At 52.8% G+C, this 18,418-nt stretch overlaps 1 protein-coding gene across 2 annotated transcripts in view; it reads right to left on the bottom strand.

Moving 5' to 3' along the window:
• ldlrad4b (low density lipoprotein receptor class A domain containing 4b) overlaps window positions 1-18,418 on the bottom strand; it is a 74,872-nt gene that overhangs the window by 42,160 nt on the left and 14,294 nt on the right. The window contains exons 1-2 of one of the 2 annotated variants that reach the window (XM_029246000.1): window positions 16,739-16,987; window positions 6,298-6,881 (exon numbers count right to left, since the gene is read on the bottom strand). In XM_029246000.1, the coding sequence (XP_029101833.1) occupies window positions 6,298-6,337 (40 nt within the window). In that variant the 5' untranslated portion in view covers window positions 6,338-6,881; window positions 16,739-16,987. Of the gene's footprint in view, window positions 1-6,297; window positions 6,882-16,738; window positions 16,988-18,418 lie in introns of those variants that run through there. The other variant, XM_029245999.1, reaches the window with a different exon arrangement.

Raw genomic sequence — 18,418 nt, 5'->3', positions numbered from 1 at the left:
CAGGTAGATTCCCGTGGGCTTTGCGCAGGGCGATCACCTACCGCACGTAACTCGTAACAGCGATGGCGTGGGCTACGCAAACGTGGCTACCGTCTGAAGGTCACGTCTGCTGTGTGAAGGTCACGACTGCCATGTGGAGGTCACATCTGGCTTTCCTCGGTGTCTACATCACTGAGGTGAACCAACACCTGGAGTGTAGCTAATATTACAGTGTCACTAAAGGTAAGTTGAGGGGGAAAAAAATAATAACAATACATCATCATTGGGAGAGCTGACAACATTGTGGTTAGCGCTGCTGCCTCTTGATCCAAAAGCCACAGGTTCGAATCCCACCTCCAGCTGTAGTACCCTTGAGCAAAGCACTCATCATAAATTGCTCCAGTAAAATTAGCCAGCTGTATAAATGGGTAAGTAGTCGTAAGGAGCTAAACACTGTAAGTCACTTTGGAGAAAAGTGTCAGTTAAATCACTAAATGTGAATTTGTTCTCCAAGACAACGTAAAACGCTCACCCTCTTACAATTATTTCCCCATTTCTACACCAGGGTAATTCTTACTGTGTCAACTCACAGTAAGGATGAGGCGGAACGGTGGCACAGCGAGTAACGCTGCGGTCTCACAGCACCTGGGTGGTGCGAGAGGACACGGGTTCGATCCCCGCTCAATCCGTGTGGAGTTTGCATGTTCTCCCCCTGTCTGGTGCTCTGGTTACCTCCCACAGTCAAAAGACATACTGTTCAGGTTCCCCCATAGTGTGTGAGTGACAGAGAAGAGTGTGTTTCACTGATGGATGGATGGATGAGTGACCCAGTGTAAGTTGTGTATCTAGCAGTGTAAGTCACCATGGTGAATAAGGTGTGGGCTGATAACACTACACAGAGTTCACTGGAAGTTGACTTGGAGAAAAGTGCCTGCTAAGTACATAAATGTAAATGTAAGTACCTTGTTTAAGGATAGTACTGCAAGATATGAGACTCAAACCAGTCCTGTGCATGCAAGGTGGCAGCTCTACACCACATACTGCCCTCTCTTAAAATCTGTTAAGATTATGGCAAAAGATGGATCCTTGGCAGGACTGCTGTGATGGTGTCAATACAGTTATTATACTCTAGTATTTACCTGACCCCTCCATCAATGGTGACCTACAGCACTTGACACACAACACTAAGTGTAATATCCACCCAGTCACCACTTCCCCTAAAACACAGTTTTGGACTGTGGGAGGAAACCAGAGCACCGGGAGGAAACGCACACAATGAGGGGGAAAACATGCAAACTTGACGCGACTGAGCCAAATTTGAACCCATGTCTGGTCCCGCAGCCCAGAAGCTATGAGGCACCAGCGCTACCCACTGTTCGACCGTGTTGCTGCATGAAGAACAGCTTGAATACTCTGAAAGGATGGGTTGACCTATGGCGGTAAGCCCACCCGGCCGCTCCTTCTCTCTCTAAGCCTTGCAGGTGAAGAGCGGAGCGGCCGATTCGCTACATGCGAGCCAGAGGGTCTTGTGGGTAGCAGGCTCCTTTTAATCGTGGCTGCCGTCCTCGCGCCGTTCAACTGGGGCCATCAAGCATGTCGGAGTTATGCTGAGGTAGCGCATTCGACTCGGAGAGAAAGAGAGAGAGTGCCTGGGCGGGGGCGACTGTCGGCGGTGTGTTGGCGCACGGTCTGCAGGCCAGGCGCACTGCCAGCCAACCGGAGCCCGAGCGACCAAGCTTGGTCAAGCAGGATCGTGCACACGCCCTCCTCACCCCCACCCCCCACCCAGCGGACCGCGAAAGGACATCCCGCAGACCGCGGCCGACACGAACCGGCCGATTAACTAGGAACTAGCGCGCGGGACGGCCCACGGTGCGGTCGCCATGGCAGCAGAACACTTCTCCTTGATGTGAAACAATGAGCCCCTGCGGTTCCTAGCAGACAGCCACATGTCCCCATATGGTAGGTGAGGCAGAGGGGCCGCGCAGGACGCGTTGCTCAGGAATCTGCTCGGAAGCTGTCTGCGCGACTCTGGGTTCAGTTCCCGGGGAGCGGCGCGCATCGCAGGCCTTACACACGGTCAAAATCTCTTCCACACAAACAGATTTAAAAAAAAAAAAGGGAGAAGGAAAAAAGAACCAGACGGAAGAGGCAGACAGCGGCCAACACGGAGACGCTTCAGGACTGCAGGCCTCTCACACTGCGGTCGCCACGGAGATGTACTGGTTTTTCTGGCAAATCTCCCGGACGAAGCGCCGGAACAGGCTGCCGGGGCGAACCGCGGCTCCGACCCGTCTCGGATCCAGTCCGACGGCACGACCGCTCTCGCCGGCGCCCTGGGGAAGCGCCGTCTCGCACCCGGCGCACGGCCGACCCTCCGTGCGCCATCACCAGTCGCACACTGGCACTACCGCAGCGCCTGGCCGGACCTCCAGGGTCAAATATTAAAGCCTGTTGTTCTTAACGATGACTCAAGAGCTACATCAACAGTGCGTGCACGCGCACACACACACACACACACACACACACACTGAAACCACTTATCTCGAAAGGGGTCGCGGCGAGCCGGAGCCCAACCCGGCAACACGGGGCGCAAGGCTGGAGAGGGAGGCGACGCACAGACAACAAACACTGACATCGGGGATGTTTAAGAAGGAAAGACGCCTAGAGAAGTTTTCACTCGCGGTCACGCTTCCGTTACGACACGTCCGCCTGCGAGCGGGTGAGGAGGTCCCTGCAGGCCTCTCCATTAAACCCTTCTGAAGGCAGTAGTTTGGCCCGAGTGATTAATGCATCGCTTAGGTCACTAATTCTAAGGTGGAGAGTGAAAATGTATGCAAATGTTCATTTATGTTGCATTTAATTAGCAGTTAGTTGAACTAATCCCGATTTTCTAGAGCATAATACAACATTTTACACTGCGGCGCAAAGATTACGCAAACACACGCGGTATACACACCTCCCTTCTGCATCGTCCCATAAAATTTGGATCAACCCACGAAACTTTGTCGCAATCGGTCCGTCGGAATCATCAACGGGGAGACGCGCCCGTTTCCAGCCCTCGGCCGGAGCCCGAATCAGACGTGGTCCGTCTACACGATGGTCCGCCGACGATTTTGGTCCCACTAAACTTGTGGCGAAAAACGTACGGAGGGCGAGTCGGCGAATGGGACCCGGAACGGGCCGGGGGTCGACAACCGCTCAACGTGACTCATACCTGGCGCCGGACTGCGCTAGAACACGTCCGTGACCCGTTGCTGCGTATCCCGGTACCCGGGAAATCATCGCCACTTAAAAACTACAATTATCAGCTAAAAAAAAACAGCTCAGGAAAATTAATCTGATCCGGTGATGCAGCCAAAAGTACGTTTAATAATTGTCAGAGGGGGTGGAGCTTGAAGAAGAAACCGAGGTCACTGTGTTCAGTTTATAACAGGATATGATAAACAGGATCCCCAAGTTTCCCCCACACACACACACACACACACACACACACACAGCCCTGCCGCTGGTGGTGCAGACCGCCCCTCCAAAGTCACAAGGCCTACCGCACGACTAATGCAGTTTGATCCAATTCAGGGCTCTCCGTTTGATATCTGTCGCCGCGGCGCTTTGGAGACTGTTTCAACTTACAGGCCCCATTGACGGGGATTTTATTTCTGGCTGAGCGAAGCATCTGGTTAGTGCAGATAGCTGCAAGGACGGCCCCCTACCATTACAACCGTCGCTCGCTCGCAGCACCGGCTCTGCGTCTCCGCTGCCAACATCGCTAATAAATGGTAATTGATTATGGTTTCAGCCCCCTGCTTGGGGCAGAGAGAGGGAGGGGGGAAGGGAGACAGGGGAGAGGGGGACAGGCCTCCCACTCAGTATGACGGCCCTCCTCCGCCTTCTGCTGGATCCACGTTCCATCCCATGCGGGAGAGCCGCGGTCTGTCATAGCAGGAGGACCGGGAGGAGGAGACGAGATGGGAGAGGTCAGTCTCCGGGACACAATGTGCGTGATGAGATGAAGAGGGAGGGAGGGAGGGAGGTGATGACATGGATATAGAGGTGGAGAGGAAAAGAAGAGCCCGGGGTTGTAGAAGAAGAGCAAAAAATAAATACAGAGAGAAAAAACCTGAAGGAAAACTTGGGGCAGCAGGTGGCGTGGCGATTAGAGCGAGCGACAACCAATCCAGAGAACCTGGTTCAAATTCCAGCTCCCGCCGCCATACCCTCGAGCAAAGTACTTGAATTAATACCATGAATTAGCAGAGTAAGAATATCCTACTGAATAAATGGGTAAATCGCTGTAAAGCCGACAACGTAACACTAAGAAAGCGACGGCGATGCGGACTGGATGGCGCAAGACTGAACCGCGAGGACAGCGGCCGGCGAGCAGCGGAGAGGTTAGCGCCATCACCCTGGGGCTCAAAACACCACCCTTACTGTAGTACCCTTCAAGGTCAAGGTACTCACCCCGAAGGGCACAAGACAGACGCTTAGTACACAAAGCGAGTGTTGAAAGCGCGTTTGGAGAAGGGCATCATCCAAACGGAGACATAAAAGTGAACAAAAGTGGAGCAAAGAGCAGAAGAAAAGAAAAAAGGTCGTGATGCGAAGGTCCTAGTCTGGAGCACATGGTCAAAGCCCTCTGGCGCTACAGCTCATCTCAAGGTCTGACCTGGAGGCACTTTCATCAGAGCTCCTGAATGGCGCCCACAAACTGTACAGGACACGGTACTGATGGGGTAACCAGCAAAACAGTCACAACCGCAAAGGTGCCATCCCAAGTGTGCTCAGAGCCGTCACCTCGCAATCAAAGACCCCGGGTTCGAATCCCACCTCCTGCTGCGGTTCCCTCGACCACGGTACATACCCTGAAGTGAAACACTAAAAATGACCCAGCTATATATGGGTAAATCGTTGTAAGCAGCTCAGTGTAAAAACCTAGCGGTATAAAGCGCTCGGGAGAAAAGTGGCAGATAAATGAATAAATAATAAGTTCACAGCAGCAACAAGGTCAGAGTTCACCGCTAACAACCACCAGGGCTGGTATGAATATCAGCGGCACTAGACAACGAGATGGGTTCGAAACGCAACGCACTGCGTCCGCTTTCAGCGCCGTCTCCGACACCCACCGCATGGGCGCTCGCTCGCTCTCCGCGAGGCCAGGAAAGGCAGAGCAGCCCCGCGTCTCCGTTCGCCCCCAGCCTTTCCTTTCGACCGCAGGCGGCGAGGTTAAGAGGACGGCCCGTCGAACCGGAACGCGCCGGTCTCCGCGGGGCGCGGCGGTACGAAGAGGTGCGGGTCAACCGGGTTCGTGGGCGAGCGTCGCTCACCTGACGCGAACCCGCGCTGCAAACAGGCCGACTCTTTAACCTTGGCGCTATCGATTTGTTTTCCTGCTTCTCCCGAATGGCTCGCCGGGTTCGAGCCCCTCGGCGCGACAGTGCGCTCGCAGTGCGGCTCGCTCCGCTCAAATACGACACGCCGGGTTCTAGATCTCCAAGGAACAAGGCTCTCGGAGACAAACCGTTCGCTAACAATAAACGGGGGCTCTTCATGAAAGTATTCCTGAAACACCAAACTTTTTCTGCAAAAAATTAAAACGGGTAATGATGGGTAACGCAATAGGAGAGACAGCAATTATTCGACTTGTGGCGAGAGAGATACGTCGCAAATGAAAATTCGTGCTTTTTCTTGTGCCGAAACATGGAACCGTGAACCACGCCGTCTATATTATTTTGCGGCCAAAGAAATAATTACCAGCTAATGTATTATGCAAGAAATTTTTTTTTAACCGGTAAACACTCGGGGAGTATAATCAAAGGCTGAATTTCCACACGCAACGTTGGCAAAGTGAAAGGAAAAAAGTTCAGTCAGAATTTGATATGAAATGCGCCGGTTCTGTCCATCACTGACATCCCCCGGTGAATTAAAGGACATTTAAGGTCTCGAGGCCAAGGAAATACCAAAGCCGAGCTGCCGTGCAGCCGGCCCCTCGAACCCCGGATAAACTCCGTGTTCCCGTAGCGATCCTCTCCACGACACACAAACACGAGAGCGCTGCGACCCCGGTCGCCGCGGACTCATTACGTCACCGTAAGAGCGCGTAACCCGGGACGAACCCAACCGGCTGAGGACCAAATCCTGCGACGGGTGGACGAGCGAGCATTCTCACGCCAACGTCCAGCTCCCCTTCGAGTTACCGGTGACAGCCAATATCACCAGATTCCTTCAATGCGAGAGGCAAATTGCCAAGTTGGCCCACCTGCGCCATCACATGTTGTGGAGGACTGATGCCGAACAGCGGCGGCGGAGCCCATTCCTTACCTGTGAAAGCATTTGTGGCCGGAAAGTCAGCCTCCTGCATACTGCTCCCCCGGCGAGGCCAGCGACGCCACCAATGTTAACCGGTCCGAGCGGTAGTGGGCTGCCGGGAGAGGCGCGGCCGTCTCGCGTCCATCTCAGCCGCTCAGGACCCCATGGCGCCGTCCCTGGGGATCCGCGCTTGGAAACGGACAAGTTGGCTGGGCTGGGCGGTGCCACGCGGCCAGGTCCCGCGGGGGGAGGGCGCGGTGTTTGGACACGTTGCCGGAGGACCCCCGGGCGATGAGAGTCGCCGCACCCCTGACGATCGGGCCCGGTAGATTTGTGCCGAGGGGCGTGCGCACGTGGGGCGGGAGCGGCTTCAGGTTCAGGGTGGGGTGGAAATTATCCACCGAGCCAGAAGCATCCAGCCATGGCCGAACTCACGAGTCCCAAGGGCTGAGATGGCAGCCGCCGCCGCCGCGGGCCTCCTCCTCCTCCTTCTCCTCACCCGGCCGCGGTTCTGATGAGCATGCCGGCTGGCGCTCAGAGTGCGGTCGCTGGGGTCCCTCGGTCACGCGGGGGCGGTCGATCGCGGGCAAAGGGAGCTGCGCGAGGGAGAGACGGGGAGAAGAGGAACGGGGGGGGGGGGGCGGTGACAAGTTAAAAGAACACGATGGCTCACAGATGATGTCCCGCCATAACCTGCGCCCCATCCCCCGCCCCCCGCAGGATCACGAGGAAAGCAGCCCGACGCAACACGGTGGAAGGTGGGTGGAATCCGGGCTCCTCGCCTCAAGAACCTGCATTAAAGAAAACTTTCAAAAGGCAAACACCGTGACCCTGTTTTTTTTTTTTCCCCTTTTTTTTTTTTTTTTTTTTTTTATTTTCCAGATGCAGAAACACGACAGGGCAGCACTTTGAAGTGGAAAGATAAACAGGGCTGAAGGTGGCGCGTACCAAGAAACATGAAACAATTTCCATTTCAAAAGCCGTATTTGTCTGGCAATAAAGGGAGGTCTGTTCGGCAAAGGCGAACGCAGCGCTGCGCTAGTTAAAAATACTACAAAAAACAAGAAGAAGAAGAAGAAGAAGAAGAAGAAGAAGAAGAAAGAAGAGAAGTGGAAAATGAAGAGAAGAAAAACAGGACGACAGAAGAGATTGTTTGGCACGGACACAATCAAAGCGAGCGGCGCTCGTCTCAACCGTTAGGTTTTAATGACACGACAGGTTTTCTTTGGCTTCAGATGCGGTGGGGGCAGGTGAGTGAGTGAGTGAGTGTGTGTGTGTGTGTGTGTGTGTGTGTGTGTGTTTTTTTAAGCGAGGGAATACGGCGCGTCTCCGTCAGAATTACCGCAGATTACGCGTGCGTGTAATACAGAGACGAAGAGCCCGCTAATCCCCGGTAATCCCGCGGAGGAGGGGCTCTGCTCGCCGCGAAAGGCCCTTCGCCGGAACGGCGCGGTAAAATGGCGCCGCGACAGCAGCGCGGGCAGCGCGGCGTAGACCGTGCCGAACGGGGAAGGTAATTTCACGGCGGAGAGCAAAGTCGCGAAGGCCTCGAGGAGGTGTCGCCGTACCAGCACCACACAGGTACAGGGCCCCATCCAATAATCAATAAGTACATAACTGCGCGTGAGAATGAGAAGCATTTGAAAAATTAAACACAGAAATCGTGGTTGTGACGGCAACAGTCGCATAAATACATTTGGACTCTAAGATGCAACACAAGTCATCATACCACTGCGCACACACACACACACACACTGACTGAAACCACTTGCCCCGACGGGGTGGCGACGAGCCGGAGCCTAACCCGGCAACACAGGGCGTGAGGCTGGAGGGGACACACCCAGGACAGGTCGCCAGTCCATCGCAAGGCACCCCAAGCGGGAGTCGAACCCCAGACCCACCGGAGAGCAGGCACAGGCCAAACCTGCTGTGCCACCACGTCCCTGATCTACACCATATTTAAGTGCTAGTAACAGTTATATTTCATATAGTTCACGCACATGTAGAGATTATGCAATCCAAAGACCCAGGTTCGAATTCCACTCCTGCTGTTCTCCTGATCAAGGTGCTTACCCTGAACTGACACAGTAAAAATTACCCAGCTGTATGAACGGATAAATTTAAGCAGCTTAGTGCTCAGAACTAACGTGAGCTGCCTTGGCGTCAGATAAATGACAGTAGTAATAACAATAACACATCTGCTTTACATTTATTCAATTAGCTCATGCTTTTCTCCAAAGCGATGTACAGTGTTAAGCTACAAACAATTATTTACCCATTTATACACTGCTGGTAGCTTCACCGGAGCAATTTTACCATAAGTACCTTACTCAAGGACACAACAGGAGGAACTGTGATTTTAACCAGGAACCCCTAAAAACGGAACTCCCTGCTGCCACAATAATGGACACAGTGAGTGCATCTAACACGTGCAGTAGAGTCACAGTGTTACATTTACATTTATTCACTTAGCAGATGCTTTTCTCCAAAGCAACTTCCAATGAACTCTATGTAGTGTTACGGGCCCACACACCTTATTCACCGTGGTGACTTACACTGCTGGATACACTACTTACACTGGGTCACTCATCCATACATCAGTGGAACACACACACTCTCTCTGTCGCTCACACACTATGGGGGAACCTGAACAGCATGTCTTGACTGTGGGAGGTAACCAGAGCACCCAGAGGAAACCCACGCAGACACGGGAAGAACACGCAAACTCCACACAGACTGAGCAGGGATCGAACCCACGTCCTCTCGCACCACCGAAGCACTGCGAGACAGCAAAACTACCCGCTGTGCCACCGTGCCACGGTAGCTACGGGATGTTCGGCACAAACTCGAGCAGAGAGCGAGTGCTGCCGTCAAGACGCTCGAAAGCGGGAAGGAACTGCCAGCGCAGATGTCCGCAGACCGACAGACAGAATCGCGATCCCAGCTGCCTCTCGGGTTCTTGCTAAGGAAACGAAACCAAGTGCAGAGTCCATGTGACACAGGCTATATTTATCTCCACCCTACACACGTAGCTCTAATTTCAAACATGGCCCGAGTGACCACCATGAAGAGAACGGTCCTACAATCCTGGCGGGCGTCACGTGTCTTTGTCACAGCGGTCCGGTGGCGCTCGAGGGGCCGGCAGACACGGAGGGGCTCCCCGGCTCGTCTCCGGCTTGGAGGACACCTCCTCTCTCTGCAAAACCGTGCGACGAAGCATGCGATGAAGATGAAGAGAAGAGAAGAGAAGAGAAGAGAAGAGAAGATGGGCAAACGTGGCATAAGTGCACCCAGACGACCTCTCACGTACAGTAATTGATCACAAGGTGGAAAAATAATATAGTCACTGAGCCAAACTGAGATGTTTAGGGATCGCTTACATTTTCTAACATCGAACCAAACGTTAAGACGTTTTAATTTCCGTCTCCAAAATGTTCGTTCTTGGATTTGGAACGTGTCCTTTTGTGTTCCTTGTTAAAATCCGCAGGCTGAAAAGACTGAGACAAGATAAATATCGTGATCAATCACCCAGTGACCAGCAATTAGCGCTGTGACAAATGACATTACTGGGAATTATGATGAAGAAAAACAGCCTCCGCTGTCGGCCGAAGGCTCAAAGAGCGCAGAGAGCAGACGTTGGCAAACCCTGGGCCGCGGGTTGCCCTCCCCACAATTCCTGGGAAACTGACCGCAGGACCTTGTGAGCACAGAAACCTTGCTCACGCGGTTCAGATTCAGATGTGACGCTCCGTTACCCGAGGTGCCCTCGTGACGAGGAGTCACACGGGGTGAACGTGGCAGCAAAACGGTGGAAAAAAGCACGCGCGCGCACACAAATTACGGGTAGCGCTCCGGCGTGTCGCAAACCGCCATTCCACGAACAAACAGGACCGCGTCCAAAACAAACAGCCGCAGAGCCAGAGGAGCCATCGAGGCTACTTCACAGCGAGAGGACCGCTCCCCCCCCCCTTTTCAGAACAATGCGATTATTATTGCACAAACAAACCTCCGAATCAACACGGCGATATATTTTTAAACAACGGTTGCCAGGGTTAAGGAGCAAACAAATATTTTGTTTGTTTCGTTGGGGCTCGATGCTCCTGAAGAACCGCCGCCTTCCCTCCAGAAAAGCCGGGATCGGCCGAACCGCAGAGCCGCAAGACGAACGAACCCACGCGGGGGGAAGAAAACAGCCTGTGTTCCTTGTTTAGGGATGTAATTTATATTGTCATAAAACTGCACACGATGGCACTGCGATAAACTGATCCGTGGCAATGAAAATATATATTGTGGGGCATAATAATTTCCCTCCATTGGCTGCAGTGTATCATTTTAAACAGTTTGAACATAAACATATTATTCTTCCCAGACTTGAGTCTAGCGTTTGGACCGCCGAGGTCCCGCGCACCCCGGTTCGCCGCAGCTCGAACGGTCAGGGCCCGGCGGTGCAAAGCGTCGATCCGCAACCGAACGCTGACGGGGGGGACGCGAGGCCTGAGGTCCGTTCTAAATCCCAAAAGCATCGGGTTTCCGAGGAAAATGTGCCATCGGATTTTGGCCTTGGCTAAGATTATTCCTTTGGCAGAACATCTTAAAGTCCGCCACGGACGGTCCCGAGCCCGGCTGAGAAAGGAGGAGGGTTGGGCGTGGGGCCAGCTACCGAAACGCCACTAAGGAAACTTCAAGACATCTCAGCAACAGAGACGCCCGAAGAGCCCTTGTTGGCGGCGTTGATGATGATGATGATGATGATGATGATGAGAACATCGAAGGAGACCCATCGATGTCACTCCCATTTCGAAGCCAGATTTGACAAAGTCGAACACTCTTGGTAGGTTTTACATGCGCTGTCCTGAGGTTCTTAACCTGTTCCAGGCCACAAACCCTTGAAGCGTGTGAGGAATGTCAAGGATGCCTCCTGGGAAAATGTTCATAAATAAATTGAGAAAATATTGAAATTCATTTTATCGACACGATCACCTTCACACGGAATCATGTCATGGGCCACAGACCCCAATTAAGGACCCCTGTACTAGAAAAAAAAAAAATCAAGACCTGGGAGGGGGCTGTTACCTTTTCACCTATGCCATTATGGATTAAAAAATAAAGTGGTGGATATCATCAAGTCGCGCGTAATGAAGCGCAAAACAACTGACGGGACACACAAAGGATTAGGAAAAAGGCGAAATTATTATTATTCGCAAAATCCTCCGTGTCACGCAGGCCTGCAGCGGAGTGTGAAGAGACCTGACAAGTGCAGCTGGGTTATAGATCACGTTTATTGTCAAAACTGCCACCTCCGGATTTGGAAACAGCTGAAAGCATCGGGTTTAAAAAAAAAAAATAAAATAAAATAAATACGAATGCATTTTGGGTTTTTAATGTTTCCCGTAAATAAAAAGGACATTACCTGCCGTCAAGCTGGTGCGGCGTTGTGTCCGCGGATATTTTACATGATTGAAAATGAATAAAACAAACAAAGAAACAAAGAAATAAAAAAGGTGCATCTCCGAGCGTCGCATTCGGCCACTTAAAATTCTCCGAGAGATAATAAGATGGGAATTTACGACTGCTTATTCTACTTTAATTTTGAGCGTGTGGGTGAGGGAGGAGAGTGACGGATGAGAACGAAACAATGGCGCGGCGGGGCAGGTGAGTGGGATGCAAAGGATGTTAAAGGAAGCGTCCTCGAAAAAATCCTCACTTCCCCTCGCACGCCTCACTGGGTCTGACGGGGGACCGATGCAAGAGGACAGGAGAACAATGAAACCCTCACTTTCAATGACATGTACTCATTATGAAATGTTTGCAGGAGAGAGCTTTGTAACTTATAAAGGAGTAGTTTAAAAACACACACACACACACACACACACACACACAACTCGGTGCTTATGAAGACCTACGCAAATTCAACAGAGCACAAGTCAGATCCCTCGTGCAAAGAAGCAAGGAGAAGCATTCTAAGGGCGCACCTTACGGCAGAAGCTTCCGGAAGGACACATATTTACGGGTAAAGGGTAAAAGATGCGAGTCACCTGAAGAAGGCTGGCGTGATGGGGAGGTGCAAACAGCGGCAGATCTCCCGAAAGATAGAAGGAGTAAAAACTAAATTGATAGGGACGAGGACAAAAATGGACCGAGAGAGCAAATATCGCGGAGCGGTCGGGCGTGTCGATGTGCACGGTGGGTGCGGCCCGCTCCGACACGCACTCCTGCACCTCGTCCCCCTCTCCTCCGTCCGCTTTCTCCTCATCTGACTGCGGCGCAGCGGGGACACTGGGGATATCTGAAGGGTTCACGCCAGAAGAATCTAATTCCTACCACAGTTCTATTATTATTCTGAATGTGATCACCTTGGCACCAGGCAACAGGTAGCTGCCCGGCAACAGATGTAAAAAAAAAAAAAAGAAAGAAAAGACACACTTCTGATGTTAAGACATCAGTTTTCAATCACTATAAAGGTTTAAACAGCCAGGATGGCACAGCTCTGCAGGATTTGAATCCAGCTTGGTCACTGTGTCCATTTACATGTATTTATTTAGCTCACCTTTATCTCCAAAGTGACTTACAACATTAAGTGACTTAGTTATTCACCTATTTATACAGCTGGGTAATTTTACTGGAGCAATTTAGGGTAAGTACCTTGCCCAAGGGTACTACAAAGAGAAGTGGGATTCAAACCAGCAACCTCTGGGTCCGAAGGCAGCAGCTCCAACCACTACACTGTCCAAATGTGCAACTAAGGTGAACTGGCTAAGTTGCTCCGTCTCATGCCCTATGATCCGGAATCGGCTCTGGACCATCAAAACAGGCAGTTGATAGAAGCGAGGAAAAAATTTAAAAAAAAAAAAAAAAAATATTAGCTGTTTGCCAACAGTAACCCTTTCCTACCAACTGGAGGGCAAATAATTAAACGAAATAAAATGATGCTTTTATTCTTAGATTATTTCAGCGCTCAAATGCCCCGTCATGGAAAAACCTGAGGATATTAGTCTCCCTCCATTCACTGCTTAATGTTCCTTAAAGCTAAAATCCTTCCAACCCTGAGCCTGGGAGAAGTCAAACGTGAGCTGTACGCATATTCAGGGGCATCAGACGGGAAAAAAATAATTACAGGCGACATCCGAGTGTGAATGATGGAAAACTCACATTATCTTAACAGTTAAAATAGTTGTGCTTTCGATAATAGAGGAGAAAAAAGAAAAACAAATCACTTCCATCTTTAAAAATGTTCCCCTCATCATGGAACGGTGTCCTTGGAAAGAGCCACTCGGGAACAGTGGGAAGCGCTCAACGTGTTTTATGCACTCGTCCTGGTATTTAAGCGTATAGGCAGGATAAACAAGAAGTCAAAGACACACGCAGGACAATCCAAGAGTCAAGGGCTGCTGCTAAAGTCAGAATGGCGGTCGATCACGGGAACGGTGCGGTCGGACGGACCGCCGACCCGTGACAAGTGGTCGAACGCCCACTGCCTTCACCCTGCGAGCTTCTCTGACCCTTGTCAGTCAGGTTGTGACGTGAGCCGGCTGCCGAAACCTCGCGATCGGGTGAGTCACGGTCAAAGTAGGCGAGAGCCACTTTCGCGCCATTACCTGCAGCGGGGATCCGTCACCGGGGATTTCTAGAGAAGGGACAGTGCAGCGGCGTCCAATCACGCACACGCGTTTGTTCTAAAGGACTGTCTGCCCACTTGATGTGACTCAACGACACCGGTTGTCTGGTCCCAACTCACACGTGGGCCAAGCGGTGTCATCTTTTACATGACCGTGAAAGACCGTCCACGAGCATCACACGTACCAACACAGTCCGCAGGCAGCGTCACACTGTCCCCTTCAGTAGCGTGCCTGGGGACGAGAAGACAGTAACACACCACCGCCAACGGACCACGACGGGAACCTAGAAAAACCGTGGTGCCACTACCACGCATTCCATGTAAACAGTGAACAAAGCAAGAAAAGAATGATCTCCAGGCGTTAGGATAATAGAATTATTACTTTAAATAGCCTGAACTTCAGTTATTCTGAAAAAGAAAAAAAAAAAAAAAAAAAATTAGCAGCCTCATTTGGACGGCATGGTGGTGCAGCAGGTAGCAGCCTGGACACGGTTCTTGAGCCAGATGAATTCAGAAGCGCATTCAAATCCAGCTTAGTCTAAGTGGAGTTTGCATCTTGCCCCATGTTTGTGTGGGTTTCAATCAGGTGCTCTGGTTTCCTCCCACAGTCCAAAGACTTGTGTTTCAGGTGAAGTGGCAACAATAAATTGCCGTGCGTGCGTGCTTGAGTGAGAGAGGCAGTGACTGCTGCCCAGTCCAAATTGTATCCTGCTTCACGCCGTACACAGCCGGGATAGACGCTGGAGCACCGAAACCCTGCACTGGACGAGTGGTTATCGAAATTGGAAGGGTGGGTGAGCTTAGATGAAACTTCTGCCCGAAGCACCATATTCATCAGTAGAGCTTTCTACTCCAAGCACTGAGGGTTATTTACCTGGGGATGTAGTAGAAATGGTGGTATTCCACACACACACACACACACACACACACACACAGAAACACGAGCTCTTTCCACATTAACATTTCTGAAGCAAACTTTCTGGAGCAAAAGCGACGAGCGGTTCTTCAGAATTTCCTGTACAGGAAACTACTGCAAGGAAAGGGCTGCGGGCAAGATATGAATTTATATCTAGTGACTCGCAACAAAATGCGGCACGCCTCGGAATACATTAGCGCTCGTTTCGCGGCGCAGCTTTGCGGCGTAACACAGGAATTTCGTTAACTTTCAAACGGCTGCCGCACACAGCCCCCAGCGCTAATCTTTTCAAGTCATTTTAGGCATTTTGTCAAATTATTTTGAGTATTTTCGGTCTCGGCTTTTTGGGATTTACGGCGCGTCATTCGTCACGTGGCATCTGACGCAAATTTCCAAACGATTCAGCTGGAACTTTTCGGGTGCAAAGATGACAGGCCGTGAATTTTAAATGACAAACTTCGTACGCCGGCAATCTCGCCGCCAAATTTCCCCAGTAATTTCGAAATATCGGGGACCGAAGATAACGGTCAACTGCCAACGTCTCCTGTCCCTCCCAAGAATTACGCCCCGGTACTACCTCTCTCTTAAACTAATCACACACACACACACACATTTTCAGAACCACTTGTCCCATACGGGGTCGCGGGGAACCGGAGCCTACCCGGCAGCTCAGGGCGGAAGGCCAGAGGAGGAGGGGACACACCCAGGACGGGACGCCAGTCCGCCGCAAGGCACCCCAAGCGGGACTCGAACCCCAGACCCACCGGAGAGCAGGACCCGGTCCAACCCACTGCGCCACTGCGCCACCTTAAACTAATCAACGCGTATGATATGAATAAATACATTTATAACAAACCTCCTTCGGATGAAGAACCTTAATCTACGGGGACGACCAGCGGTTTGTTAAGGTGGCTGTTGGAAAGCGGTCAGTTGTAGCTGGGCTGCGACCCCTTGACCGAGCGGATCTTCGTTTTCCTCATCTGGAAACTATCTTCATTCCACAAAGAACACCCTGCCGCGATCCAAAAGAAACACACGCACACCTGTGAAGTGAGCTTCCAAGATCGGCGGTGTTTACCGGTAATCTGAGTGAAGCTGGGCGGCGGTTCCGTCACTTCCCTGCACAAAACATCGCAGGTGCTTCCAGCGGAGCGGCCCGTGCGGGGGGGGGAAACACGGCGCGCGCCCAGAATAAACACGCATCCGGCACAACCCCCCGACAGGCCCGGCGACGGCTTCCCGGCATCGGAGGGTCGCTGCGAAGGGATCCTCGTGCGGACTCGAAGGTCTCCGCCATCCCCCCCTCCCTCCCCCGTCACATTTTAATTGGCTACAGTACCTATAGCAATGTGTTCCGAGTGAGGGAAAACCTTGAGGCTATGTTGTAATTCTGACATTGATTAATGAGCTAACAACTTCGCTTCTCTGTGCATAACAAAGAAGGGCGAGTGCCTTTGGAGGAGGAGGAGGAGGAGGGGAAAAAAAAAAAACGGCAGAAATGAAGAAGAAATAAAGCGCAGCCTCCTTCCGGATCCCTTCATCGCTACATCAAAACGCACAGTAATCAGGCCATTCACACAGTTACTTTTTAGATGTCGGGATATCACAAAAACCATGTATATGGGTAATAATGCTTTAATTTGGAGGAAAGGCATGGGGAGAAACAGATGTGGAGCTCATCTCCCAGCAACTGTCCGGGCGCTCGCCAGAAGGCCGGAGCGACTACGTCACGGTGTAACCGAAGAGCGCGGCGACTGTCAGTCAGAGCGATGCCGCCCGAGAGCCTGTCGGAGGAGCTTCGCCTCCCGCCATCTCCGTGACACGGACCCTCAGCGGCGACAATGGGCTGTCAGTTCGTTCGCGGTGAAAAGCCACGAGGGCCACGAGGAAATTTAAGCGAGGACCTTGACGGCGTCACCTACTGCGCGGGATCTGTCGGACGGCACCGTCCGGAGCGCCATCTCCATTGTTCGAACCTTGGCGGCGCACTTCCGCGCTCTGTTCTTTCTTTCCTGACACAGGAGCGAAGGATACGCTCTCACGAGAGGATGCGTGATGGCTCAGCGGAGTCGCCCTGGTGGGGAACACAAAAAGACACACACGCCGCACACGCACACGCGCAGGGTCCCCCGTCCCCCATCCCCGGCACGGCCATCGGCACCGGAAAAGCGGTCCGTCGTCCAAGGTGACGCATTCTGCCTCCCAACCTGCCAGACTGCCGTGTGCACACTTATTCATAAGTGACTCCCCTGCAAACCACTGCATCACCCTCTGTGTGTGTGTCTGCGTTCCCCACGATGGCGACTTTTTTTTTTTTTTTTTTTGCCTTCGGTGTGTGTGCAGATGCAAGCCGCATTTCCGCAAACGAGGGCAGGATGGAGAAATGGAGTCAGAGAGGCCCAGACAGACAGGATGCAGCGAAGGAAAGTTCAGTCGTCTGGCTGAAATCTGCGTGCAGCCGGCTGTCACCCCCCCCCCCCACGGCCCCACCGCCTCACCTCGCCTGTCTGGGACGCGCAATTGATTGGGCCCGACTCGGTGAGTCACTCGAGCACCGGCCTGGCTTAACGAGCCGCGGGAGTGTGGGGTGGGTGGGGGGGGGGGACCGGGGCTGCTCTCCCACCCCACCGAGATTGCATTTCCACCCAGACGGCACTGGGGAGAGCGGCCGAGCCAGCGGCAGACAGACATCACGCACCCAGGGCGGGGGCGAATTTATCGCAATCATCGCAGTGACGGGACGCAGCGGCGGGGAGAGCAGCATCGCTGCTTTTTCGGTTACACTTTGTGGGGCGGCGGTGGTGTGTGTGTGAGGGGGGGACGATTCGGTGAGCCACAGGGAGGGTATTTATGCACATCCAACGCTTCCCGCAAGAGGCTTCAGTCTGGAGCTCCTCCCGCGATTATCCCTTTGTTTTTCTCCTAGCCAGACAGATCACGCTGCACGCAGAGCCAAAGCAGTCCGCCGTCGTCTGTTGTTTTAATCCCAGGGATATTCTCCGCAGAACCGTTCCCGTCCACAAGGGACCGCCGCGCCAGCTTCGCCATTTCCAACGCACATTTCCATTGTGCTTCTCGTGTTTTTTTTTCCCCTTTCCGCTGCCGGGTCGTTCGGCGTTACTGGCGACTCGCGGGCCGCGCGAACCCTGGTAAACCGCCCAGCAAGGCGGAGGGCGAGGGGGCGGAAGCGCCCAGGCAGACGGTTTCCGTGCCATGTCGAACCTGCAGGGAGCCGTCAGACACGTAACCCGAGATAGCCGTCGCGGCGTCGCTCGGAAAGCGACCCGGCCACGACCCCACCTTCCCACCGGTGGCTGAGAACAGAAATCCACCGACGGCCGACTTGAGATCGGTCACGCGACACCGAGCGCTTCTCCCCGAAAGCGCCGCCGCCTCGGCCAGCCGATGGTCAACCCCCCATCCCCCTCGCGACCACGGGAGGGTCAAGCTGTCCGCTCGCTCCGTCTCGAGCGAACCGCCCCAAGGCCGGCACTCGAGCCCCCGCCTCCCGCCGATCGGCGCTGCGACCCCAGGCATGAGCTTCTTTGTGAAAGGAAGCCTTGACAGATTTTTTTTCTTTTTCGCAGCAGAACTCACATTCT

Source organism: Scleropages formosus, chromosome 18, assembly GCF_900964775.1.
Source record: "Scleropages formosus chromosome 18, fSclFor1.1, whole genome shotgun sequence".
NCBI classification, from domain to species: domain Eukaryota; kingdom Metazoa; phylum Chordata; class Actinopteri; order Osteoglossiformes; family Osteoglossidae; genus Scleropages; species Scleropages formosus.
Note: the sequence above shows the minus strand (reverse complement) of the source record. Positions and strands in the feature narration are given on the sequence as shown.